Consider the following 18520-nt stretch of genomic DNA (forward strand, 5'->3'; position numbering starts at 1 on the left):
AAAGTATACTAGTAAGGACATTGGGCCCCAAGTGGGTGAATGGTAAGAACTATGAGCCCTAAAGGATGCAAGGCGAGAAGGGGAAAGATCAGTGAGCAATCCCACATCCCTCGGGCAGGGAAATGTGAAGTGCCATATATGTGTGGGTACTTGAATTCCTAGAAAGATGCTTTTGGGGGAATATAGCATAAACTTGAGCCTATAAACATAACCATGAGTGCCTAGTGAAGCGGGTTCGTGACAAAGAAGAGAGAAAGAAAGAGGCACAAGAAGAAGGTTATAGTTCATTGAAAGACAAATAAGAAGGTTAGAGTTGTCATTTTGGTATTAATTGAGCTAAAGGGTCTAGATATTACCTGGGGCTACTAATGTGATTTGGATATTTCTGTGTGTGCTTATTAATAGATTTGGTTATACAAAGTAAATAAAATTAACATGACTTGTCCGATTTGGTTCAAACCAGCTCTTCCAAGATAAAACTGAGATACGAATCAGTTTAGACCGATTCAGTTCAGTTTGAGCAAAAGTCGACTTTCTTTGTCGAAAAATGTTCTTATGAGCCCTAGTTGCGGGAAATGACAAGAATGCTATTGAAAAAGATCCTTCATGATTTTCACAGCCATTATTTAACGAAAAGGTGGATGAAAGTAGACCAAGGTGTCAAATTGTAATGCAATGTAAAATTTAAGTAGTTAATTGTAAAAATAATTAGTTTAGGTGGTAACAACATAAACTGGATAAGCTCATGCATCATTTGTGCACTTTTTAAAGTCATTTCCTTTGTTAGTTTTGGATTGAGAAAGCTTTTATTTATTTATAATTTAAATATATTTTCATCCCCTGTATTTACTAACCCATTATGAATAAAACATTGTGCGGGTTTTATATTAAAATATGTAATTAAATACTCTCAAAACTAGAAAATGGATCAACTAAGGGGTAGTTAATATGATTCCAATTCCTTAATTTCCCTATTCTTAAGTGTCGTAATTTATGACTTCTCTTGCTCCTAATAAGTAAGCATGACTCATTCCGATTAGGGATTCCAATATCTTCCTAGTCGCCCTGTGTGGCCCCACTTTATCTGGGCATGGATGTAAACATGGGTGGTTTCGATTCAGTAACCGAACTGAAACGACAAACCCAAGTACCGACTGAGAAGCTACATTTTGGCCAAAAACAAATCCGCCGACCGTCGGTTTACCGGCTATTTTAGTTTCGGTGGGAGGCTGTCAGTTTGGGACGACACTGTCGTGGCTCGTGATATAGAGCAGTGGCTGCCAACGAAGAGAGATTTGGTGCAATATGGAGCAATGGCTGTCGTGTGGGCTCTGGAGCTTGCCAGAGTTGTCTAGATATGGTGCAAAGAGGAAGAAGAATAGAGAGAGAGACAGAGAGACAGAGAGATAGAGAAGATGGATAAAGATCGAGAGAGACATGAGACAAAAAAGAGGGAAGAGATCGGCACATTGAATGTGCAAAAATGAAAATGATATTGGTATTGTAAATTAGTACCGCAATTATCGATTTGCTCCATTACCGACAAAATCGACCGGTTCGGTTCGGTCAGTTTGTTTGTTTTTCAGAATAAAATGCCGAGCTTAAATGTAAATATCCGTTTTCTCTACTTATTCCTACCTTCCCTTGTTTAACTTTTAATCCATGATTGTGTGATGATTGTGATTATATATTATTGTATAATATAAAATCCTACGTCTTATTCCATTTTTCATGTATTGCATTATAATTTTCTAAAATCATTTTCTTGGGGAGAAAGTTTTAATGACAAAAATATCGGGTCTCCATGTACTCGACGAGCCTTCCGTTACCCGGCAGAATGCCAAATGGTAATAGCATACTCATCTTCGACCCACTCTCCCTTGTCATCCCATCTAATCAATTAAACATGTCACTAATGGATGCAAAATACAGTCAGGGTTTAGGGTTTTCCATTTTTCACAAACATTTTGGTTTCATAACAATTTAGCTGAGGCGCATAATGAACTTTCACTTAGGTCTCATCTGGGTTTTCTGAATATTTCAATTTGGTCCATTCCCAACTTAGAAATGTTCATCTGGATTGTGATACATTGCGAATTTGCAAACATTGAAACAGAATGGCTCTCATTTCTTGATTGATACCCACTGATTTGTTCTGAATTTGCACCTGGGTTTTCTTGAATTTCAGCTCTCGAGCATAGTTTTCTTCTGGGTTCTTTGACATTTCAACAAACAGTTTGAGCTCCAACTTGGTTTCAAGTTCTGTTCTGTACCAACATGAGCGATTCTGGACCTACTTGCCAATTCTTTGCCCCATATCTTGAATCCGGTGACAACAGACATCAACTAAAGCCTGAATTTCCTAATGCTGATAAAGATTTCAAAGATCTCTCTGACATTGAAAGCCAACCTTTCAAGAAACCCAGAACTTCTGAAGTTGTATTGATCTCTACGATTCCCATGGCGCAGAATAAAATGTTGCATTGTAATTTCAAAACCAGACTTTGCAATAACTTCAAAATGGGTAATTGCCATTATGGGCAGGGCTGTTGTTTTGCCCATGGAATCAGTGATCTCCGCAAGACTTGGCGTAATTGGCAAGGACTGGAAACTGAGGAGGGCTTCAAGGCCAGGACTTGTGATCATAGAAGAACTTCTAATGATGTATGCAGATTGTTCTTGAATGGGGGAAAATGCACATATGGAGACAAATGCCGCTATCCTCATCATGCAACTCCTGAAAACATCAGAGAGAAGTCAGCGATAAGCATTTCAACTACTGGGGCTCACATTGGTGGTTCTGGTCAATTTTACAGCAAGAGGTCTTTGGGTATGGATTTTGACTCCATTAGAAGTTTAATTTGTTGAAAATGTTGATTATTTTGGGTCCACCTATTTTTTCGTGCATATCATAGTTTTGCTGATGTTTACTTGCTATAAGTTTGGTCATATGAATATTTTACATGTTATATTCTTAGTATATTTCACCTTTATTATTAGTCATAGCTTATCGTGCAAGGGACATAGGAAATTGTTTATTTTACTTATTTTGCCTAGAACATGAAAACAAATTGGTTGCTTAACTTCATTAAAGTATGTCTGGCCCATTGTGAGAGGATCAATTGATTTCTCATGAGTCATGGCCCATAAGAACTCTAGTTTCGTTTCACTGTTTCATTATGTCAGAAGAGGCACCCAGGGGATGTTGATATTTAGAATGCATGATTGGTGATGGTATTCATAATGCTGTTGCAATTTTCTCAATTTTTATTTAGAAGGTGACCAGGCTTCTCCAAGGAAATTGATATTAGATATGTATGATTTCGTAGTGGCCTTATAAGGTTTTTGCTCTTGCTGCAAGTTGGTTTATAAGTTTATAGAGAGAGATGTAGTCTTTCAGTGCCTGGTTGTCTGCTTGATGCATCGAATGTTTGACACGAACTTGATTACTCCTCTTTTTTTCTTCTTTTTTTTTGGTTGTATTGATAGAGTTTCTTTACTTTTTTTTTTCTTCATGTGCTCTAAAGAGAAATGGTAAGTTGTTAATGTACATAACCTTCATTTTGGGCATTTGAGCATTAGTCATTATGGCATTTGAGCAGTATCTTTTCTATTCTGTTTTTAAAGTACATAACCTTCATTTTGTACTGATCATTACAAAAATGGCATCCATTATCGGAAGCCATTTGTAGTGATGAACCAAAAGCATCCTGCAGAACCAATCTAGAGTCATGAATTGCTGATTGTTCACATTCATCAATGTCCCTTTTGATTGACTAAGAGATGCTCAATATTGTGGGATGTGCAATGATTCTCAGAAAACTAAACTCTGAGTCGTATCATTGTTTTACAGAACTAATGAAGCTTTGTGGCTATATGGCAGTGGAATCTAAAAGTGTGCAGAATTCGAGGACTTCTTCTACAAGTATGTCCAAACGTAGGATGGGAATTGGGGCTACTTATCATAAACAAGTGCAGGGTATGGAATGCAACTTCAAGTGGAACGAACTCGAGAAAATGAGTCGCATCTATGCTGATTGGATTGAAGATATCCCCCTTGTACATGGCTCATCAAGCAAAGCGGAGTGCTGATCGAGTTTAGTTTGATATGTGTAAAGGAAGAGATTAGTTCTGTATTCTTCCTGTACAGATAGGAAGTTTGTTGCGTTTTGCTAGATCTAACACCTTAGTTTTGTTGAACAAGTGCGGGACTGACGTTTGATCTCGATACATGGCTTATGGCTTAATAATCAGAACATGCTTCGTATGAATCCAACTCTGCTGAATCAAGAGAATCCAACTCGACCAGAAAACCAGCAAACCTAAGTCCCTACAAAGAGGGTTTTCTTATATCTTGATTTCCCTTATCTCTATTATCCAGGGATTTCAGTCGTTACTTTGCTTTTGTAAAGGCATGTTTTCTTTTTACAAGATGTGGTGTGTCAAATGGATGTAACTAGCAGAAAATTGGTTCGCGTAGTGTGAACTGACTTGAAAATGTTATTTGCAAGTAACTCTCAGAGAATGCTCCTTAGCTATATATGTGTGTGTGTTCGCACCACTTTCGCAAAAACCAAAGGAGATGTCGTATAGTAGTGTAGCTCGGAAGTCCGAGTGTCGTATCCACAGAGAGCGGTGTAAAGATAACAGAGATGAAAAAAAGAACAAGTGTGATTGAGAGGTAGATTTATGCAAGATTTGATTTCAAGAAAATTCAATTGATTAAAACACTAAGACCACAAAATATTTTCATTTGTAGTTGTTCAAAATAATTAAAGCTCTTTTTAATTTCCTTTAGAAGTATTCTAAGCATAACTTGTACCATTGGCAACAAACTATCAAAAAAATAAACTTCATCAAAATTCTATTAATCTTTAGTAATTCTCTTCTCTTTTAAAAGGATGAACGTTTTTACTACACAATGGGAAAAACATGATTGAACCCATGGGATAGATTATCAAACATTCATCAATTAATTAAAAAGAAAACTACAAATTCCATTTGAACAAATACTAAAAATTCACTTTAAAGCTTAAGTTTGGATCAAACTAATAAAAATTACACACTTATATTAAAAGCTTTCTCCCTAGCTCTAGCTAGGGAGTTAGTTCCCCATAATAAAATAAAACTAAAAACAGAAATTAAAACTTAGAAAGATGGAGGGAAGAGAGAGAAAGCTCAAGAATTGTGGAGCTTGGTGTGTTTTTTACAATGCCGTAGCTCCTCCTATTTATAGGAGGATGGGAGCAATATTAAATCCCTCTATTCATGAATTTTAATATGTCTTCCACTTGCCATCAAACCAATTGCCAATTTGCTTCCTTTAATTAATTCATTGTGATTATGACTCCTTCTCCAAATTCTTCAAAACTTTCTTCCACTTGAACACTTTATTATGCACTTCCATACTTTCCTTCTTCTCTTTGTCGGGTTTCACTCTTGAATTTCTCCACACTCTCTACACTTGCTTCTTTGCTCCAAGCTTTTATCATTTCAAATAAGTATCCCATCATTTTCAAGTATATTCCTTAATCTTGGCCTACTTCCTTGACTTTGGCTTTCACAAAAAATCTTTATTTTTGTCTTCTTATCATTTACTCCATCTCATCTCTCGTGTCTTCTCATAAAAACTGCAGCAACTTTCCTCAAATTGTAGCTAGATAACAACTCAAACATCATCATTCTTCTTTGCATTCATTGGTTGCAAGTAGTCAATTTAAACTTCTCCTTCATTGTTTATTCATTCATTCTTTATTTCTTCAATGATGGAAGCTTGCATGCATGGCCTAGAGCATATTAATGCAATTGATTGCTTCTTCTTTGATTTTGGCTTTGAACCATATGTTGTCTTGAGCATATTTCCTTGACCATGGCTGCACACATTTTCATCTTTCTTCTACATTCTTTTTGCAACACATTACTTTTTCCTCCTCCTCCTCATGCCTTTGGTGGAAGACACTTAATATCTACAAACAACCACTCATTAAATATAAAAACAAGATTGAAAAAAAAAACAATATAAATACTCTAATAGATTTACATAAAACAAAAGAAAATACTAACAACTATAAATTTAAGGATAAAACTTGTATTAATTTTGTGCTCATCAGTGTGTATGAATCTGATTTGTGGCTGCTCAAAATCTACCTTATGTGTTTGCTGTTGTGTTAGACTCTAGTTAATTCCATTTGGTAAATTTGTAGAAAATGAGTAATGAGGAATGGTTGGTGTTCGGTTCATTTTTACACATGATTTTTCATGTTATTCACCCACTATTTTGAGTTAGTTCTTGACATTTTATAGCTTTTTACTTCTTTTTTGTGTTTTAATAGGTTTTACCTTGGTTTGTATGAAAATGAGCTAAAAGTGCATTATTTGATATAAATTCTGTTTTTGTTCATTTTCGTAGGTCAACTTCGTGGCCTTGGATCAGCATGTTCCGGTCCTTGGATGAGGTGATGATCTTCATAAGACTTGTTCCAATGGATGTTAACTACAACATATCCAAATTTGAGCTCCATTGGGCAAGTGTAGCCTATCCAACTGATCGGACAATTGATGCTGGCTCTGGATGTTTGTTTTGGCCCAGTTTTCACCCCCACTTAATAGCATTTTATTTCTACTTGTTACCACACCTTTTGGTAACAATGGATTGCATTTGAGTGGCATTTCCTGAGTCAATTGGAGCCTTGGATTATACCTTAAAACAAGGCTTCATCATTTGCAAGGGGACAATGGGCAAAAGCTTTAGAAAAAGAATAAGTTTTATACTAAAAGCAAAGCTGGAAAGGAGGAGAGAGGGAGGCAAAAGGGAAGTGCAATTCTGATATTGGGGAGGTTTTTCAACGGGTATTGTATCTATTACAACACTACACAATTGAGAGAGCAGATTTTGGAGATTTGGAGCTAGGAGAAAGCCAAGGTGCAGCCAAGAAAAGTGGAGAAGAAGACTTCCACCATTGATGATCTTGAAGCTTTCATCATTTTCTGAAAATCTGTAAACTCTTTCTAATTTCATTTTGAGTTTGTGTTTGAAATGATTATGAGGAACTAAACTCCATAGCTAGGGCTTAGGTTGAAGCCCTAAACATGATTACCTTATTGTTTTGATGCTTGAGTGTATGAATTTCTAGATATTGTTGATGAATTCCAATTCACCAAATTAATCTATCCTTGATGTATGTTTTTCTTTGATTGATCACCTTTGAAAGCATGCTTCTTGAGATTGTTGGGATTATGTGTATCTTCATGTTATCCTAAGCAATAAATGGATGAAATAAGAATCATCCATGTGAATTGGTTTCTTGAATACCTAATGTAAACACCATGCTATTAGGGTTCTTGTGATGTTCATATTCTCTTTGAACTTAATGGGTTTTTCTTGTAATTGAATCAAAGTACTAAGCACACCTAGATTCGATTATAGGGAAGGCACAAGTATTGTAGCACTCGTACTGCACTTTACGTACATTAGAGAGAATCAATGCGTCTTGAGCCACTCGTACTGGTCTTGATTGCGAACATCTTCAACAACACGTTTAGAGTTCATCACTTGAGTATTTATGAACATAGGTAGAATTGTTTAGGGTGGATTCCGAAACCCTAGTGTTTGTTACATTTTGATTTCACATCTTGATAATTCATCTCTGCCATTCTCATTTAAATTCGAAGTCCATTTACTTACATGCAATAGAAATAGATCACTTGAACCAAATCAAAACCCCCCCCCCCCCCCCCCCCCCAAATGTGTGTGTGAGTTGCGTGTTTGACACGTTATGTGTCTTTGTTACTAAATTCTATCTGTTTCCGTAATTGTTTTGGACTTTTGGTCTGCTTTGTGTTCTTTCATTTTCTGTGCTGAATCCAACCGTATAAAGAACGTGAATTTTGGACGTACGGTTGGAAAGTTATAGGCAAAACATTGGACAGAGGTCGAAACTGAAAAACAGAGAAATCGACTCTGTACAAAAACGACCGGTCGCTTTTACCTGACGACCGGTCGCTTTTCAAGTCAAAATTTGAGTTTCGACTCTGCCCAAAAACGACCGGTCGCTTTCACCTAACGACCGGTCGCCAGACAAAAAACGACCGGTCGCTTTTCACTGTTCACAGCACATTTCTTTTTTTTGTTTTGTTTGTTTATTTTACGTTTCTTTTACTTTTCTTTTAGTTTCAAATTTGCATTTGTGCATTGTGGTGTGTTAGTTAAGTGTTCTCTTTGTACTCGAAGTAGAACTTATAGGCAACCGACAAGTTCTTCGTGGGATTGACCCCGTACTTACATAATCTATACTTCGATAGATTCGTGCACTTGCGGGTATTTTTAATTGGTTGTTTGCACATTAAATTGTGTCCTTTTAGGAATGCAACAATTTTTGGCGCCGTTGCCGAGGAACTGGCACGGTTGCTTATATGTTTTGTTTGAGTATATTTAGAGTACTTAATTTTATTTTCATTTTTCTTTGTTTGTCATTTCATTTTATTTGAGTTTGTTTTTGTTTCTTCTTATTGCAAGAACATTTTGCTTATGTCCCTTCTGAATTTGGATATTTCATTAGATTGCACAATAGTAGATATCCAAGCTCAAGCTTTGAGAGAAAGGAACATTCAACTAGCTGTGTCTACTCCATTGCCTTTTTCATTCTCGCCCTTTTCATCATCACCAAGCTCACCAAAAGTCGAGTCACCTCCACCTTCACCAATGGCGGCAGCAGCTGCAAATGCGGAACTTACTATGCAAGAATACTCTTCACCGCCAACAACTGGACAACCATCTTGCATAGTATATCCCGCAAGCACTTTGGAAAACTTTGAGTTGAGATCGGGCATGATACACATATTGCCTAAGTTCTTGGGAAATCCTGGAGAAAATCCTAATGCACATATCCTAGACTTCGAGGAAGTGTGTTCCACAATAAAGATTGAAGGCATGAGTAGTGATGAGATAAGAATGAGACTTTTCTCATTTAGTTTGAAGGATACAGCAAAGGAATGGCTTCACTATCTACCTCCAAATTCCATCACAACATGGACGGATCTTGCTTCAAAGTTCTTGCAACATTTTTTCCCAGCACAAAGGACAAATGAACTCCGAAGTCAGATTACAGGAATTCTGCAAAGGCCGGGAGAAAGCTTCCAGGATTATTGGGACCGTTTCAAGAAACTTCTAATCACTTGTCCGCATCATAACATACAAGCTTGGCTTCTAATGCAACACTTCTATGAAGGACTTTTTGAAGCGGACCAAAACAATGTGAATGCAGCTGCAGGAGGAACTATAATGACCAAGACTCCAACAGAACTGCGAGCAATATTTGATCTTGTTGCTGCAAATGCTCGCCAATATAATTCAAGGCAAAGACCAGTCAGAAAAGGGGAATCCTATGATGTAAGTACCCTTTCTAGTATGGAAGCTCAGATTGCAAACCTAACCAACATGGTGAAGAAATTGGCACCGGGATCATCCAAGGTTTGTGCATTTTGCTCCACAATTGGTCATGACACTGAGGATTGTCCCTTGGCACATGAGGAAGCAAATGCAGTGGGCTCATTTCAGAGAAATCAGTGGCCTAAGAATGATCCTTTCTCACAAACATACAATCCAGGGTGGAGAAATCATCCAAATTTCAGGTGGAGTGACAATTCGAATGTTCAACAAGGGCCAACTCAACCACCTCAAGGGCCAACTCACCCACCTCAAGGCCAACAACATACTCGCCCACCTCATGGTCAAATGCACTACTACAATCCACCACAACCACCACCTCAACCACAATCTACAGGAAAATCTTTGGAAGAACTTGTTGCTTCCATGGCTAGAAACACAGATAGTTTCATCACTGAGACAAAAAGCTACATGCAGAGGAATGACACCCACATGCAGAAAACGGATAAGGCCATTGCCAATCTAGAAAATCAAGTGGGGCAAATTGCTCAAGCTTTGAGTCAAAGGGAACCTGGTATGATGCCTAGCCAACCAGAGATTAATCCAACTGGGCGTGAGCATGTTCAAGCAGTTACCTTGAGAACTGGTAAGGTAATTGGTGAAATTGATGGTTCTAAAGATTTGATTCACAATGTTGATGACATGCAGGTTGAACAAGTGGCTGAGCCTAAAGAAAAGGATGAAAGCAACAAAGAGAAAGATAAGCAAGCAGCTTCTTCATCCGAGTGGATCCCAAAGCATGAACTTGCAAGAAGGGCAAGAAAGGAGAAGGTAAGTCGTGAACTGTTGTGTAGATTTTAGCTGCACCAAAATGGATTAAGCTGCATCCTCAACTTGTGATACTCGCAAGTGCACGAACCGTTGGTAGTTTAGCATATGTAAGTGCGAGGTCGATCCCACGAGGATTGGTGATTGAATGATTCAATTCATTTTCCCTACACAAAACAGAAATGAAAAAGAAGGGAAATAAATAAAACAAGGAAGAAAGAAAATAACTAACTCAAGCAGATAAGTTCCCAAGTTCAATTAGATTAACGGATTGATTCTAGCTAATGTATGATTAAGCCATGGTGTGTGGTCATAACCTTGTGTTCCTAATTCCCTAATTTGATCATTTGTTGTCTAACCTAAAATTAAGCATTAGGAACCCATTAAGCATAGAAGAACAATTTAAACAACCAAGCATGTATCTAATCCCTGTTGTCGAATGTCCATACATACTCTTCCTATTCATAGTTCAATTCGAATTAAAGTATGGTGTCTACTCTTAATTCAAACCAAGATAGCTAACATGCAAGCCTAAATGGTGATCAATCATTCAAACTAGCATATTAACTTATAAGCATAATGAATAAGAACAAAAATCATAATTGAAACTTGGAAACTAATCAAACTTGAAACTAAAGAAAAGAATTTACATAACAATGAAAATTAAAGTAGAACTTGGAAAGACTTAAAGGAAAATTTCAGCACAAAGATCTCATTATAACAATTGAAAACTAGAAAGGGAAACTAAGAGAATTTGAGGGAGAGAAGGGAAGGGAGCTCTAGAGAAGTGTTTGAGAGCTCCCCCCCTTGGGGTGTGTTTACAAGCTTAGAGAACTTCTCTATTTATAGGCCTAGGGGAAGTGAAAATCTGAATTCAATATGGCTAATGCATATAACACTTGTTTTATAAAATCTGAAATGGTTGATGCACTTGTATTAGAAAATCTAAATTGGGTGATGCATTTGTATTAGAAAATCTTGAATTGGTTGATGCACTTCACCAATAGATCCCACCAGCAGCCCTAGCTCATCTTCATGTCACCATGACCAAGCTTCCAACCAGAAATGATAGCTCATACCTAGCTCACCATGACCAAGCATCCAACCAGCACATGCTGAGGTCAGCATGACCAGCAACTTCAAGGGCTTACAACTTGGGCTTCTCTTAATCAAATTAGGACTTTAAGCACTCGAAATTGAAGTTCCGAATGTCTTCTTTCCAGCCATATGTTATTTGGGCCAATCCAAGGTCGGAGGAAGAAGTTAAGGCCGAAACAAATTGCTAACTCATTTTCCGCGCTGATAAGATCCATCCTGAGCATGGCTCTGTGTTTGCTAGGTAACAGACTCCATATTTATCCAATGGGGCTGAATTTTGGATATGTTATAGTATACACCCATTGGAACAACTTTCATGAAGAATATTGCCTCATCCGAGCTATGTAGGTTGCTGAAACAAAGCTTGCAATATGACCTACGAAACTGGACTGGCAGGGGGCTGTAGCCAAAATGAGTTTGTCTTTAAGCACTTCTTCCCTTTATCCAAATCAGGCTTTAACATGCATGGATTGCATCATTTCCTATCCAAAGCCATCATTGTTACCTAAAGCTGAAAGATAAACACAAAAAGGATTAAAAGCACAAGTTTAACTCAAAAACATAACCAAATCATAAGCTAGAAGGGTACAAAATGATATACAATTATGAACCGATCATGAACCTACTGACGAAGAAATCTTACGTGCTCCTTTTCCTCACAGGCTTATGAGTTCCAAAAAAATTCAACAAGCCAAGGAAATATTGGAAACCTTCAGAAAAGTGCAAGTCAATATTCCTCTCCTGGATGTAATCAAGCAAATTCCGAGTTATGCAAAGTTCTTGAAGGACCTTTGTACCAACAAGAGGAGATTCCAAGATCATGAAACGGTTGCACTAACGGAAGAAGCTTCTGCTGTTTTGCAAAGGAAGCTCCCTCCCAAATTAAAAGATCCATGAAGTTTTACAATTCCTTGCATTATTGGAGATAAATTGTTTGACAAAGCTTTACTTGATTTAGGTGCTTCAATTAATCTGATGCCTTATTATGTTTTTGAAGCCCTTAACTTAGGTGATCTTAAACCAACTTCTGTCAGCATTCAATTGGCGGACCGATCAGTGAGATATCCAAGAGGAATTTTGGAAGATGTACTTGTGAAAGTAAATGATCTCATTTTACCAGCTGACTTTTTGGTGCTAGAAATGGAAGAAGCTCCTATTCCGGATGCGGATCTTCCATTGATTCTTGGCCGCCCTTTCATGGCCACTGCAGATACTGTGATCAATGTTCGACAAGGAACATTGACAATGACAGTTCAAGGGGAAACAATAAAGTTCAAAGTATATGATGCCTTCAAACTCCCCAATGATGAACATGAATGTTTTCGTATTGATACATTGTGTCATATTGTGCAAAATACATTTAATAGTACTCATGGTACAGATTCATTAGAAAAGGTGTTGACACAAAATCCTCAAGTTGCTGAAATTGTTGATAATGAGTTACTTGAGGCTGTGAAATTCCTTGATGCATGTCCAGTCATACCACGTAAGTACACTCCAAATTTTATACCTTTGCCAGTCAATACTGAAAAGCTTGTTCCTTCTCTTGACAGGGCACCCGAGTTAGAGCTCAAACCATTGCCATCCCACTTGAAGTATGTTTATTTAGGTAAAACAGAGACATTGCCCGTGATTATTGCTAGCAATCTCAATGTGGAAAATGAACAGAAGTTGATGCAAGTGTTAAGAGAACACAAGGGAGCAATTGGTTGGAGTATTGCGGACATCAAGGGCATAAGCCCAACAAGATGCATGCATAGAATTTTATTGGAAATTGATTCCAAACCCACAAAAGATGCTCAACGCAGGTTAAACCCAATCATGGCAGAGGTAGTCCGAAAAGAAATTCTGAAGCTATTGGATGTGGGTATAATTTATCCTATTTCCGATAGCAAGTGGGTAAGCCCGGTCCAAGTGGTTCCTAAAAAGTCAGGAATAACTGTTGTAAGAAATGAGGGAAATGAACTTATTCCTTCTCGTGTCAAAACGGGATGGCGTGTTTGTATTGATTATAGAAAATTAAATACCGCCACCCGAAAAGATCATTTCCCATTACCATTTATTGACCAAATGCTTGAACGTCTTGCAGGTCACAGTTACTACTGCTTCTTGGATGGCTATTCAGGATACAACCAAATTGCCATCGCTCCTGAAGACCAACACAAAACGACATTCACATGTCCTTATGGTACCTTCGCCTACCGGCGTATGCCATTTGGATTGTGTAATGCCCCGGCCACCTTCCAATGATGCATGATGAGTATTTTCTCCGATATGGTAGAAAAATTTATTGAAGTATTCATGGATGATTTTAGTGTGTTTGGTCATTCATTTGATTCATGCCTTAACAACTTGTCTTTAGTCTTGCAAAGATGCCGGGAATGCAACTTAATTCTCAATTGGGAAAAGTGTCATTTCATGGTACAACAGGGAATTGTTTTAGGTCATGTGATTTCCAGTCAAGGCATTGAGGTTGACAGAGCCAAAGTAGATGTGATAAGCGGGTTGTCACCTCCCACATCAGTGAAAGAGATCCGATCCTTCTTAGGACATGCCGGGTTCTATAGAAGATTCATAAAAGATTTTTCTAAGATCTCTCGACCATTGTGTAGCTTGCTTGCCAAAGATGCAAATTTCGATTTTAATGATGAATGTTTGGCAGCTTTTCAAAGGCTCAAAACTCTTCTCACAACTGCACCTATCATTATGCCTCCAAATTGGAATTTACCTTTTGAATTAATGTGTGATGCATCTGATTTTGCAGTTGGGGCTGTATTGGGACAAAGAGTTGAGAAGAGATTGCATGCCATATATTATGCAAGCCGTACCCTTAATGATGCTCAGTTGAACTATTCAACTACTGAGAAAGAGCTTTTAGCTGTAATTTTTGCTTTAGAGAAATTTCGTTCGTACTTGATAGGCTCTAAAGTAATTGTTTTTACTGATCATGCAGCTTTGAAATATCTCTTGGCAAAGAAGGAAGCAAAACCAAGATTGATACGATGGGTTTTGTTGCTCCAAGAGTTTGATATAGAAATCAGAGATAAGAAGGGATCGGAAAATGTGGTAGCTGACCACCTTAGCCGATTGATCACTAACTCCAATACCGAAGAAGACACTCTTCCTCTTCGTGAATCCTTTCCTGATGAGCAACTTTTTGCATTACAAGTTTCTGACCCATGGTATGCTGACATTATCAATTTTCTTGCTACAGGAAATATACCAAGGGACTTGTCAAGAGGTCAAAAGGACAAATTGCTGAAAACCACCAAGTCCTATGTGTGGGATGACCCATATTTGTGGAAGTATTGTTCGGACTCCGTGATTAGACGATGTGTTCCCGAGACCGAATCTCAGTCCATACTCACATTCTGTCACTCGAACGCATGTGGTGGCCACTTTGGAGCCAAGAAGACAGCATTAAAAGTTTTGCAAAGTGGATTCTATTGGCCAAGCTTGTTCAAAGATGCCTCACAATTCTGTCTATCTTGTGATAGGTGTCAACGGATGGGTAACATTTCATCTCGAAATCAAATGCCTTTAAATCCAATTCTAATTGTTGAAATATTTGATGTATGGGGAATAGATTTCATGGGACCATTTCCTTCATCTTTTGGAAATCTATTTATTCTACTTGCGGTTGATTATGTTTCAAAATGGGTGGAAGCAATTCCAACCAAGACTAATGATGCGAAAGTTGTTCTTAGCTTTCTTCGAGCCAATATCTTTTGTAGGTTTGGAACACCGAGGGCCATCATTAGTGATGGGGGATCCCATTTTTGCAACCGATCATTTGAGACCCTACTCAAGAAGTATGGCATAACTCACAAGGTGTCCACCCCTATCACCCTCAAACTAGTGGACAAGTGGAGATTTCTAACAGAGAGGTGAAGCATATATTAGAGAAGACTGTTGGTCCTACTCGAAAAGATTGGTCTTTGCGCCTTAACGATGCTCTCTGGGCCTACCGAACTGCTTACAAAACTCCAATCGGTATGTCTCCATTTCGCTTAATCTTTGGTAAACCTTGTCATTTACCTGTCGAGCTTGAACACAGGGCCCTTTGGGCAATTAAGAAGTACAACTTCGACATGAAGGAAGCAGGAAATATCAGAAGGTTACAACTGAGCGAACTGGACGAGCTTCGCAATGATGCTTATGAGAATGCAAAAATTTACAAGGAAAAAACAAAGGCGTTTCATGATAGGCATATCATTAGGAAGTCGTTTGAAATAGGGCAAAGAGTATTACTCTTTACCTCTAAGTTCAAGCTTTTTCCAGGTAAGCTTCGATCCCGTTGGACGGGCCCGTATATTATTACTAATGTCTACCCATATGGTGCAGTTGATATCCGACATATTAGCACGGGAAATGAATCGAAGGTTAATGGGCATAGGTTGAAAATCTACCACGAAAATGTTTTGCATCAAGATGATGAAGTACTCCACTTCATTGATGTACCTGCTATGGTGCAAAACTGAGTTGGGAAGGTAAGTCCTTAATAAAGTTTTTATTTTAATTATAAAAAAAAAAAAAAAAAAACGACCGGTCGTTCTTCCATTGCGACCGGTCGCTCTGCGCGAATTGCTGAAGATTTGAATCTGCCTAAAAACGACCGGTCGCTTTTGCCTTGCGACCGGTCGCTTGTGTGGTGTTTTAGAAATTTTGATTCTGCCTAAAAACGACCGGTCGCTTTTGCCTTGCGACCGGTCGCTCGTTTGGCGTTTTGAAAAAAATCAATCTGTTTAAAAACGACCGGTCGCTTTTGCCTTTCGACCGGTCGCTCTTCACGTATTTCAGTTGTTTTGAATCTGTTTCAAAGCGACCGGTCGCTCGTCGCGATTTTTTTAAAAAAACTGGCTTCTTTTTCCTTCTTTTCTCTCTTCTCTCTCCTCACTTCTTCTATTTTTTTTCCAGACCTCCCCTCTCCCTCTTCGTTTTCTCTCTTCTCCCTCCCTCTACCTCCCTCACAACCCACCCTAATCCTAACCCAAATCACACTTTTCTCACTTAATTTTTCAAGTAGAATCCGTTTTTGGCTTCTATTCCTTGAAATTTCAAGTGTTTTCTTCAATTTTTGAGGATTTTCAGTTAGGGTTACTGTTCACCCAAGGTAAATTTCGAATTTTTCTTTGAGTTTTCCTTTGATTTTCTTCATCTAATTGCTTTTCTTATTGTTTATTCGTGATTCTAACTTTTTTTTCTTTGTTTTTGTTGTTGATTGTGGTTTGTGGTTGTGTTGGAGTGATTTTGCTCAATTGGGTATGTTTTTCTCACTCTCAATCTCTTATTTGATCATTGTTGTTGTTATTTGTGTTTATTATTGAAATTTTGTCATTATGGGTGAATGTTGGGAATGTTGTTTACATTTTGGAATTTTGGCATATTTGTGCATTATGATTAATTTTGTGGCATTTTGGAATTTTACATTGTGATTGATTTGTTGAATCGTTCGAATTGGTGCATAATTGAATTGTGGCATATTGCATGTTTGGGAATTGTGGCATGAATTTTGTTGTTGTTTTGCTTTGTGCATATTGGTTTATTTTTCTTAGATGTCTAGAGCTAGAAAAGGTACCAGAGGGGGTGCATCTTCTTCCGGAAGTGCACCTCAACCGGAAGAGGCAATGCTCACTGCCACTGTGGTTACTGAGCGTAACCTAGATCTTAGTCCCTCCATCCAAACCGCTGGACTTATTCAAGTCCGGCACCTTCTTAGGGACCGAAACCTCTTACCTTTAGCTCGTCTCTATAAAAAATACAACGAATCAATTGTACGAGAGTTTTATGCTGCTTTCCCTAGGAAGAACTTTAGAGATAATGAAGAGGTGCCCCTTACGGTTCGGGGCAAAAATTTTGAACTATCCACCTCCATTATCTCTGACGTTCTTCCCTTGCCTGAGGGGGATACTGAGGAGTGGACCCAATATGTAAATAGAGATTTTGATATGCAAAGCGCAGCTGAAAGACTTTTTTATGCTGACCCTGCTGCCTTTGCATCTCAAACCAAAAAGAATGTCCTTATTCAGGGTAAGTTGACACCCTACTTTGCCATCCTGTGGAGCTTTGTGCGCCACAACATCTACCCATCCGGCCAACGGTCGGAAATTCCCATAGTAGGGGTCAAGATCCTGAAAGTTTTGCATGAGGGAACTTTTTCCCTACCTATTGATGACATTATTTTTGAACGCTTAAAGGCTTGTGCACGTAAGAAAAACATCATATATTATCCTTGCCTTGTTAGCATGTTATGTGAACGCTCAGGGGTTAGGGCTCGCCCTAATGATATATTTGTTGAGCCCATGGGTCCCATTTCGGACACTTCTGTGTCCAAGAGCATTTCTCAGAGGCGCCATGCACCTGCACCTGCACCTGCTCCGGTGCCACCCCATATGCCACCACCACCGCCACATAGGCCGGCACCACCACCGCCATTCCCACCTGCTCCCAGTATCGACACTTCTGCTTGGGACCCCAGTCATCAAGCCATCTGGGACATGGAAATGATGCAATACCAGCAGATGCAGCTCCAGTATCAGCATATGCAGCATATGAGCACTTCCATTGACGCCATTTGGACGCACCTCCAGATGCCAGGTCATCCCGGGACCTCTGCACATGTTGATGGTGATGATGTTGATGGTGATGATGATGATGAGACTGATGATGATCAGTAGTACTTTGAGCTTTGTACCCTTTTGAACTTTTAATTTATTTTGTTTTTGGGTTTTATTTTGAGACGGTTATTAGTTTGTTTGTTTCAACTTTTACTGTTAGTTTAACTTTTATTTGTTTACTATTTCTTTTATTTTGTGATTATCCATCCCAATTTTTCTATATGGCATTGTTTAGTATTAAATCTCCATCATTTATAAACATTGTTTCATATAAGTTTGGGAAGTAGGTTGCTTTATGATTATGCACTCAGAATTTTGGCTCAAATGCTTATTTCATTCCAAAACATGTGATTCTACACACAAACTTTAAAAAATAAAAAAATAAAATAAAATAAACAATAAATTTCTGAATCACTTGTTTCTTTTGCATTTTGAGCTAGCTGAGGCTTCTGCTAATTGCCTCTGTCTGTTCTTGCTTGTAGAATCTGCAGCAGCTCTACATGATCTTCGTTCCTTTTCTGCAGCATCTCTACATGCTGGTTGGCGCTGTAGAGCCGCTTCTGCAGGTCCGCCACCAGAGCTTTCAGGGCCG

At 38.4% G+C, this 18520-nt stretch overlaps 2 protein-coding genes and 1 non-coding gene across 3 annotated transcripts; 2 read left to right on the plus strand and 1 right to left on the minus strand.

Annotated features, from left to right (window-relative positions):
- The first annotated feature begins 1858 nt into the window (after positions 1-1858).
- On the plus strand, positions 1859-4332 carry LOC110750064 (zinc finger CCCH domain-containing protein 28-like). Its single transcript, XM_021950327.2, has 2 exons — positions 1859-2830; positions 3884-4332. Exons 1-2 carry the CDS (start codon positions 2278-2280, stop codon positions 4090-4092), a joined length of 762 nt encoding a protein of 253 aa, XP_021806019.2. The 5' UTR covers positions 1859-2277; the 3' UTR covers positions 4093-4332.
- Positions 4333-9085: 4753 nt separating this feature from the next.
- On the minus strand, positions 9086-9192 carry LOC148295517 (small nucleolar RNA R71). Its single transcript, XR_015834914.1, has one exon. It is a non-coding gene; the product is annotated as a small nucleolar RNA R71 (small nucleolar RNA).
- Positions 9193-15727: 6535 nt separating this feature from the next.
- On the plus strand, positions 15728-17818 carry LOC148295518 (uncharacterized). Its single transcript, XM_088250503.1, has 3 exons — positions 15728-15801; positions 17115-17617; positions 17649-17818. The coding sequence occupies exons 1-3, from the start codon at positions 15728-15730 to the stop codon at positions 17816-17818; spliced, it is 747 nt and encodes a 248-aa protein (XP_088106629.1).
- Positions 17819-18520: the final 702 nt, after the last annotated feature.

The sequence above is a fragment of the Prunus avium genome, chromosome 3 (genome assembly GCF_965620075.1).
Source record: "Prunus avium chromosome 3, drPruAviu1.hap1.1, whole genome shotgun sequence".
Lineage (NCBI taxonomy): Eukaryota > Viridiplantae > Streptophyta > Magnoliopsida > Rosales > Rosaceae > Prunus > Prunus avium.